This window comes from Orycteropus afer, unplaced genomic scaffold (genome assembly GCF_000298275.1).
Source record: "Orycteropus afer afer isolate SDZICR_OR568_19922 unplaced genomic scaffold, OryAfe1.0 scaffold00267, whole genome shotgun sequence".
Classification (NCBI taxonomy): Eukaryota; Metazoa; Chordata; class Mammalia; order Tubulidentata; family Orycteropodidae; genus Orycteropus; species Orycteropus afer.
This window is the reverse complement of record NW_006921854.1, coordinates 4,173,515-4,183,378: the sequence shown is the minus strand read 5'-3', so window position 1 is coordinate 4,183,378 and position 9,864 is coordinate 4,173,515. Positions and strand designations below refer to the sequence as shown.

Here is a 9,864-nt window from a genome sequence, read left to right as displayed (position 1 = left end):
AGGGTAGAATCAGCAAAGCCAGGGGCCAGGGTTCTCCTTCCAGCTCTGTCTCTAATTTGCTTTGTGGCCTTAGGCAGGACCTCTTGGGCCTTTCCTCTCTCTAGGTCTCAGCTTCTTCATCTGTAAAACGCAAAGGCAAGTCTAGATGGTCTCTAAAGGCCCTCTGGCTCCAGGGCTCTGTGTGTCACTCAACACAGTGAGTGGGTGCTGCTCTTCCGGTCTTGCACCTCCTTGAGTGGTGCCCGGGATTGAGACTAATGATAACAAAAGCTGGTAGCTATTGACTTCTTACTGATTATTGGACCGTATACCAAGTATGCATTCTATCTCTATGTTGTTGTTTTGTTATGTGCTGTCGAGTTGGACCTGACACATAGCGACCCCTCCTTGGGTTTCCCAGGCAGTATCACTACAGAAATAGATTGCCTCATCAACCTTCTGAGGAGTGGCTGGTGGGTTTGAACTGCCAGCCCTCTGGTTAGCAGTCAAATGCCTTAGGCACTATGCTACCAGAGCTCCTAAGTATGTAATTATCCTATTTTCTCTTCATAATGATCTTGCGCAGTTAGTGTCCATTATTATTCCCATTTACAGAGGAGGAAACTGAGGCTTACTGAGGATCACTGGCATTTCCAAGCCCACAGAGGAATAGAGGATGGGATCAGGCTTCACACCTGGCTTCCCATCTAGTGCACTGTATTACTTCCTGATGGAGCTTATGGAAGAAGGGCCTGTCCTTCCACCCATTGGTTGAGCAGCAGAATTGAACCTTTAGAGAAACCTAAATATCCAGAGGATTGTTGCATAGAGGCAAAAAGGCATATAATATGCCATTAAAATGGTAATCATGAAGAATATTTAATAACTGGGATTACAGAAACCAAAAAACCAAACTCACTGCCATCGAGTCAATTCTGACTCCTAGCAGCCTCTCCTTGGGTTTCCAAGGCAGTATCATTACAGACATAGATTGCCCAGCCTTCCTTCCGAGGAGTGGCTGGTGGGTTTGAACCGCCAGCCTTCTGATTAGCAGTCACATGCCTCAGGCACTACTCCACCAGACTGGGATTACAAGTGATGTTAAAAAGGCAGAATACAAAAATATGTGTACACTATGATCTCAATTATATGAAAATGTCACATATGCAAAGCCTTGGGGAAAAACAACAGGAAGAAATATCACAGTGTTCATAGAAATTCTCAGAATGATTGATGGTAAGTCTTTTCACGTTTTCCTTACCATTCTCTTCTATGTCTTCTACATTTTCTACAAAGAGCGTGTCATATATGTAAGACCAGAGGAAAGGGTAGGTCTTGGAGAAAAGCATTTCCTTAGGATGATGGCCCTGTAGTGAAGAGATGAAGCTGGATGTGGGAGAATCTGAACAATCCAGAAACCAACTGGATGGGTTGGAGATGGAACCCAGACTGGGATGACTTGGGTTTTTCTTAACCAAGAGGTCCAAACAGATGTGCTCATTAAAGGAACAGAATGGACTTCTAGATGTTGATTTTGCTTCTCTGTTAACTGTGTACTTGCCTTAATAGGGCCAGAAAGGAGAGACAGTCGTCGGGCCTCAAGGACCCCCGGGTACTCCTGGCCTACCTGGGCCACCTGGCTTTGGAAGACCTGGCGTGCCTGGGCCACCAGGACCCCCAGGGCCACCAGGACCCCCAGCTATCCTGGGAGCAGGTTGGTACTATCAGCTGCCCCTCATGCATGCTGTCCCTGTTGTGTTCAGGGTCACTACTTCTGGGTGGCCTCTCAGAGCTTTCCATAAGCCACACTGTCTAACAGAGGGCTATTTTCTGGGTGGAGCCTTATTGGCAGCTTTGTCAATGCCTGGACCTTAAGGACTTGATAGTCAAGGATGTGATGAGAGACCAGCACTGATTCTCTCCTTGTGAAAATCTCATCGCCTCTCTGAGCCTCAGTTTCTCAAATGCAAAAGGGATGAGGTAGAAAGAAATCTTCATGTACTGAACATTTACTGAATGCTAAGGGACCAGGCCCTGGAGAAGGAAGGTCAGCAAAAAAGAGCAAGACCCTCAACAAGATGGGTTGACACAGTGACTCCGACAAAGGGCTCAAGCATGGCAAAGATGATGAGGATGGCACAGCACCGGGTGGTATCTCGGTCGGTTGTACGTGGGGTCGCCAGGAGTCGGAGCCAACTAGGTCTCAGCTCATCACTCTACTGCATTAGTTTATTAAATTTTTGCAATAGTCCTTCAAGGAATATATTAGAATCCCCATTTTGCAGATGAGGAAAATGAGATGCAAACACACTAAAGAACCTTTCCAAAGTCATGCAGCTAATAAGTGGCACCCATGGGATTAGGACCCAGACAGACCAATGCATCTTCCAACCAGAGTTCTTTTCACTTCCCCCATGCTGGAAAATAATAATAATGGTAGCACTAACAGTACCAATAAATAATTTTTTGTTGTTTGGGTTGACATGAGCCCCATGTGGTGGAAGCATAGGAAAGGGACACTTTACAGTCTGCAGTGTCTGGGATGTTGGGGAGAGTTTTACAGAAGCAGGGGGCTGGGGCTTTGATTTAGTCCTGGATCTTTTGGCCAGAAGTGACCGAAACTAAAATCAAACCAGATCAAGCAAAAGGAAAATGTATGGGATGTGAAGGAGGAGGTGACGACTCGTGAGGACAGACCTGCAGCTGGACCTCAGGAGCTCAGCCATCGCGAGGACTCTGTCATCATCTCGGATCTTGGCTTCTGTGGCATGTTCGTGCTGCCTTCCCAGACGTCATCCACCGCATGGTGGGAAATATGACTACCAGCAACTTACAGTTCCTGACATTAGTTAGAAATCTTAACCTTCTTTCTCAGTTTTCATTTATAAGGTCCAGGTGTGGGGCAAGTCATGGAAAAGTATTCTGATTGATCTGTCTTGGGCTAGGGGCCTAACTTTGGGCCAATAATGTGGCTGGGAGGTAGGATCACATAAAAAGCATGGCAACTCCTGAATCAAACAGCTGTAGAAGTGAAGGGGGAAATTCCAAGAGAAGGGAATGAGGATATTGATCCTGCAAAGACAGAAGGTATGGAGCAGATAAAACCATGGGTGCTCATACAACCCTGAAGGATGAGTAGGTGTTTCAGGAAGTAGAGGGACATTACAGGATGAGGTCAGGATCTGGAAAATGTGCAGTCTGTTAAAACACTACAGTAGGAGGACTCAGGACTACCCCACTGAGTAAGGATTTCCCCTCATATAATGCACAGCAATTCACAGTTTACAGAACAGTCATGTCCGTCATCCAGTGTAAACTTCACAACAACCCTAGCGGGGGAGATGGAATGGACATTATTATCACTCATTTAATGGATGACAACACTGAAGTTCAGAGAGGTTAAGAGACTTGGTCAAGGTCATGAATACTAGTAAGAGGCATAAGTGAGGCCCAAATCTTTGATGCTCTATCCACCAGACATTGTCACCTACATGTAGATTTTCAAGTGCCTAAGACACTTGACTGCTAACCAGAGGGCTGGCAGTTCAAACCCACCAGCCACTCCTTGGAAGGAAGGTTGGGCAATCTACTTCCGTAGAGATAACGCCTCGGAAACCCAAGGAGGGGTCACTGTGAGTCGGTCCAACTCCACGGCACATAACAACAACAGCAACAATGTGTAGAAATTGCACACTTAGGTGCAATGACCTGACAAACTCCATATGGAAATTTTAGGAGTTGTGAAAACATCCTTAACCCTGCTAAGACCGTCACAGTTTTTGAGGGGGAATGACTGAGGGTGGGGGTGGGACGAGGAGACAAGGGATTCGAAAGGTGGGAGGAGAACAAAGACATAAACGAAGCGACCCAACAAGCCCCTTGCCTTGGAGTTGACTCCAGCGCGTGGTGACCCTCTGGGACCGAGTAGAACTGCCCCCTCACATTTCCAAGGCTGTCATCTCTACAGAAGCGGACTGTCACATCATTCTCCTGCAGAGCATCTGGCAAGTTTGAACTGCCGACCTTTGGGTTAGCAGATGAGTGTTTAACCACTGCAATACCATGACTGCTCAGCAAAGGCATTGCTGTAAATAGTACTTCTTTTCCTTGTCTAAAGCAAGGCTTTTGGGGGGACTCGGGGGCTCCTAAAGAGTTCAGGGCTATCCTCAGGGATGTGTCATCCCCCTGAAATTTTATGTAGATTTGTGTATGTGCGTGCATTTTTCTGAGGAAGAGGGCAATGACCTTGGTCTGATTTTTCAGTCCACAGTGACTCTTCAGAAGTTAAGAACTCTGCTGAAAGTTATAAACCTTGCAAGAGACATTCATTGTTGCTGTCACAGTCAGTCCTCCCCACAGCCCAGTGAAGGAGAGCTGCTGTTTACGTTTCACGGATGAGGAGATGAGGATCAGGGCATTTGTGCTTGCCCATGACCACACAGCTAGGGACTGACAAACCAGCGACTTGAATCCAATCCATGTCTCTTGGCCCCAAGACCAGGGCTCCTGTCACTGCACTGTCCTGCCCTCTTTCTACAGCCTAGCACTTCCTCCTCCTTTTCTGAGCTGACTTCCTGTCCAAGGGCATAGTGCTTGTCTTTTGAGTAAAATAAGTTGTATCAAGGAGCTCTAGCAGTGCAGTGGTTAGGCCATTGTCTACTAACCAAAAGGTTAGTGGCTTGAACCTACCAACTGTTCTGCAGAAGGAAGATGTATCAGTCTGCTCCTGTAAAGATTAACAGCCTTGGAAACCCTATGGGGGAAATTCTGCTCTGTCCTTATTGGGTTGCCATGTGTCAGAACTGACTTGAAGGCTATAGGTTTGGTTTGGACTTCACTTCCATAAAGATTGACAGCTTTGGAAACCCCCCGGGAGAGTTCTACTTTGTTCTCTTAGGCCGCTACAAGTTGGAATTGACTCCATAGCAGTGGGTTTATTTATTTATTTAATTTTTAGCAGTGGGTTTATTTTTAAGTTATATCAGTTGGCACAGTTGTGGATTTAAGTGACAAAAAACTCAACTCCAACTGGCTTATACAAACAACAACCACAAAAGGAGTTTATTCACTTACAAAACTGAAAAGTCCTTGCATGGCTTGATCCAGGAATCCGAGCCCTTCCTTGAAGCAGTCAATGTGGCCTGGGTCTGATGCTCGGCCCAGAGCATCCAGGGTACAGTTTCAGAGTGGGATGCTTGGTGGCACTGTGTGAAGGATTTTGAACGCTCCTCTTTGCAGTTTTCCATGAGTGTGTTTTTTAATTTCCCCTTTCTGCTTTGTCTTAGCTGTAGCCCTTCCAGGCCCACCTGGTCCTCCAGGACAACCAGGGCTTCCTGGATCCAGAAACCTGGTCAGTATCAGTACCAATGTCTGTTTTCCATTCCACTTTGGATAGATTTGCTTTAAACTGTGGCTTATAGTGTTTAGCTGGGAAGGAAGATGAAACAATCGACTTCTGTAGTGATACTGCCTCGGAAACCCAAGGAGGGGCCGCTGTGAGTTGGGTCCGACTCGATGGCACATAACAGCAAAAACAACATAGTGTTTAGAGCTGGCATACGTTTTATTTTGGAATAAGTCCTCCAAGAAAATGGAATTGGTGGATAAAACAAAACCATTACTTTGAAATACCAATTTTAACTATGAATAACAAATCCAATGAATTGAAACAGAGAAGATAATATTTTATGAGTCTGAATGCTCTGAGCAGTATATTTCATTTATTCAGATGATACAATAAATAAATAAATAAAATCATTTATTATTTCTGCTTCGTTCTTCTAATCCATAACTGACTCAGATGTACAAGAACTAGTCATGTTACATCAGAAATCATACACATAAGAGACGTGCTGGTCCTTGAGCTGGTCAGCCCCTCTATTCTGCCAAGGGGTGTCGCTAACACATTTGTTACCCTGCAGGTCACCAGACAGGACAGAGCACTAAGAAGGTGGCATGATGCGTAGAAGATGGACAGATACCGCTCTAGGAGATCAGGAGTGTAGGGACTCTCTTCAGTCTTTGCTGGATTTTAGTCAAAATTTGGCTGCCCTGAAAAAGAGCTCTCCAGTAGTTGATGGAACTGTGATAGTTGGTCACTTTGGGGGAATTTCTTGGCCATTTTGATGCACAAGGTTATTCAAGGCTAGTTGGAAATGAGTTTTTTAGAGTCTTACTGAGTTGAAATGAAGAAACCACCCCACCTCATTTGGTTAATATTTCTTTGATAGTTCACACTATTTATTAGATTTTGGCAGCTTCTGTGCCTACATCTAGGTTTGCCAAGATGACAGTCTAATCTTGGGCAGATTTGTAGACAGGGAAATTGAAGACCACCAGTTTCGCTCATGTATTTAATACTGTAGCCAGCCAGCTAGGCACAAGATCTCAAGACCTAAGGACAGTTGCTCGCTGGCTTGCCTTTCATATTTTTATTTCATTTCTTCCTAAATGAAAACTAATTGGAAGCTGTTTAAGGAGCAGCATAAGATAACACCATTTAAAAATGCTAGTGTCGCCGAGTAGCTGAAACAAATGCAAGTGGCAGAACTTAACAGTGATTTTGCTAATGCCAAAACCCAACAGACACTCTACTTTCAGTATTTGTCTTTGTACTTGAAAAATACCAGTATTGTACAAGTACTGTTGTGATCTGTTACAGTCTTTCTGTGTAATTTAGATTTGTATTTCCAAGTAATACATGGCTTTGTTTTACCTAAAAGAATGGGCCTTTGGTTGTTAATGAAGTTGTCCATCTCCATATTGCACACACTAACTAAGCCTTTGTATTGAAGATGAGGAAATGGCTCATGGTGGACTTTCCAAAGGGCCCAGTGTTTCAAACTGTGCCACTGCTCTAACAATAACTACAGTGTTTGGAATTGAACATTATCTGACAGGTCACAGCTTTCAGCAACATGGATGATATGCTGCAAAAGGCACATTTGGTTATAGAAGGGACATTCATCTACCTGAGGGACAGCACTGAGTTCTTCATACGTGTCAGAGATGGCTGGAAACAATTACAGGTAATTCTGAAGCCTCCTCAACCAACTGCCTCCGATGCCCTCTGAAAAAGAGTGTTCTGCCCCTGAAGTGCCATTTGCCAGTGATGTTTCACTTCCACTGTCCTGTTTTCCTTAAAGCTGGGAGAACTGATTCCCATTCCTGCCGACAGCCCTCCACCCCCTGCGCTGTCCAGCAATGTGAGTATTTTCACGGCTTTGCTGCTCGTTCCTCAGTTGTCTGCATCTACTGAGTCCCCCTGGTCTGGAGCACCAGGCTTCCCAAACTCCAGCCAGCCAGCTGGCTGGTTTAATATCTTGTGGGGACCCAGGAATGACCAGGTACTGATAGCAGAGTCTAACAGTAGAGTTGAGGAGAACCGGATTCAGAGGCTGGAGCCCTGTTGTTCCCACAGGTACAAATCCATATTCAAACACAAATCCCAATCTAAAGTTCTTGGCCTTTATTTAGTCATCTGTGAAGTCATTGGTTGGCACAAGCAATCTGGAAGAACCCTTTAAGTTTGACGCTCTGAGACGTCTTGGCCTGATTAGAACATCGGCAACTTACAGGGTCCGTTTGTAGCCCTACAGTGACCGTGTGGGGAAGGTAACATCAAGCCCATTTTTCAGGTGAGGAAACTGAGGCCCTGAAGAGGTGACTCGCTCTATTAAGTGACAGAGTTAGCCACAGAACACAAGTCTTCTGCTTCCTTGGTTCGGTGCTCCTTACAGAAGACTTGAGAACATCCCCTCCCTTTCTGAAGATAATCGTTTCACTCCAGCATTAAACTCTTCACAATTAAGAGTGGCCCAAAGATGCTGTGTGTGCACAGGGAGACAGCTCGGCGGGCAGGAGTGCATGGGAGGGAAGGACATAGGGAAGAGGTACCTAGAGACAAAGTGTATGTGAGCTGCTGTGTGGAAAGTGAATTTTCTCTATAAACTTTCTCCCAGATCACAATAAAAATTAAAAAAGAGTGGCCCAAAGACAATGACAAGCTAGTTAAAGTATCTTCTGAAACTGCACTAGCCCCTCAGTGTACTGAAGAATGATTTGAATGCATAATCAGGACCATCTGTTGTTCTCATTTATGTAACAGCCACATCAGCACCAGCCTCAGCCTCCACTGACCCCCATTTTAAGTGCCAATTATGGAAAGCCTGCAGTAAGTACAATGCATGCATTGACTCTGAAAATATTTCGTGTGTGTCTTCTATGTGCTCTACCCTGTGCTTGATACACAGTTCCCACCCTCTAGATGCTTACAGAGTGATGAGAGAGGCAAACAAAAGATAGGCAAGGCAGTTATTTTGAGCAAAGATTCTATAGGAAAATCCTGATCAAAAGGGGGAAAACGAGGAACAGAATTTCAAATTCTTAATGGAATCCAGACTTTCTGGAACCATTGAAGCTGGATGATTCTCTGAAACTATTGCCTTTAGATGATCTTCAAACTTGAAATTGAAACTGTCCCCTGAAGCTAAACAGTAGCTCATGTTAATTAGTAAAGTAGGTCTGCTTTGAGCATCATGCTCTTCTTTTAAAGAATTCTTTATGTGAGAGCAAATTGGCAATGGCAACTCAACAGGTTAGTTGGGAAGCTTAGGGTGCAGTGAGTTTATGATAATGGTGGTGGAGTAATGTTGAAAAGGATAGCAGAAGGAGCAGTACAACTTGAAGAATGAAAGCAATGTCAGCGAATTGCACGTGTTGAAATGATATACATTTAGCTGTGTATATGTTCACCAAAGAAAGAGGTAGCTGTTACCACACAGTGTGGTAAGTGGTTGGGGCCAGGCCAGCACTGCTGAGTCAGAGAAGTCTGCATGGAGGAGGTGAGGTTAGGAGCAGGAGTGATAGGAGTAGGTGGTAGGAGGAAGCTGGGAATTCTAGGCAAAGGGACTGTGGACTGGTGGGAGGCAAGGGGAAGTGCTGTGCGTTTGTCTAATGGCAAGTATTCCAGGCCTGAGAAGGGGGTTGTTCCAGCTGCTGAGGTCAGCACGGGCAAGGCTTGGAGAGCGCGGGCCTGGGGAGCCAAGTGAGGGACTTCGATCTTTTCCAGTGGGCAAGGGGCACTACTGACAGGCTTCAGGCAGCGCAGAGATGGGGGGAAGTGCCATAACCTCCTGCGCCAGCACTCGGGACTCAGTCCCTATCCTTGACTTCGGACATCTGAAAATACGTTTCTCCTCCGACAGCTCGGACCCAGGCATGCACCGTCCCTCCCCAGCTCTATGCTGATGAGTGAAAGCTCTGTTTTTCCTGCATATAGCGCGCCCGTGTGAATAATGTGCATATGCATATAACATTCATAGCATGCATGGGGAAACTCATACATGAGGGATTGCATGGTTTGCAAAAAACGTATAGCACGTATTGTTGGCATAAATGTATGGTACTCACGAGATGACATTGAGGAGAAGGGGTGGAGGAAGAGGGATGAGTGGTCCTCAATTATGAAATGTATTCCAAGGGTATGACAGAAAGGATCGGGAGAGAGGACAGCAATAGAAGGGGTTAGGCTTTGGAAGAGAAAGTGTGGGAGAAAAGAAACCAGGGAATGGCTTTGATTTTGGCTGCTGGCTAAGGTGGCAGGGATGTGAGGGTAAGAGTATTATATGATCTTTGGCTTCCAAAAGAGGGACTCTGGTAGCACAGTGCTTAAGGCATCTGACTGCTAACCAGAAGGTTGGTGGTTCAAACCCACCAGCCACTCTACAGAAGCATGACTGGGCAATCTACTTCCATAAAGATTTACTGCCTTGGCACCTCTTACCTTGGCGAATAGCTACTGGGATCTTAAAAGCTAGCAAGCTGCCATCTAGATGCAATGATGGGTCTCTCCTCATCCAGAGCAAAGAAGAATGAAGAAAACCA

General features: G+C 45.4%; 1 protein-coding gene across 1 annotated transcript in view; it reads left to right on the top strand.

The window, feature by feature from the left end:
- Positions 1-9,864, top strand: part of COL15A1 (collagen type XV alpha 1 chain) — a 70,045-nt gene that overhangs the window by 56,856 nt on the left and 3,325 nt on the right. Inside the window, exons 30-34 of the mRNA XM_007950336.1 lie at positions 1,549-1,693; positions 5,265-5,329; positions 6,879-7,007; positions 7,125-7,184; positions 8,087-8,152. Of these exons, the coding sequence (XP_007948527.1) occupies positions 1,549-1,693; positions 5,265-5,329; positions 6,879-7,007; positions 7,125-7,184; positions 8,087-8,152 (465 nt within the window). The remainder of the gene's footprint in view (positions 1-1,548; positions 1,694-5,264; positions 5,330-6,878; positions 7,008-7,124; positions 7,185-8,086; positions 8,153-9,864) is intronic.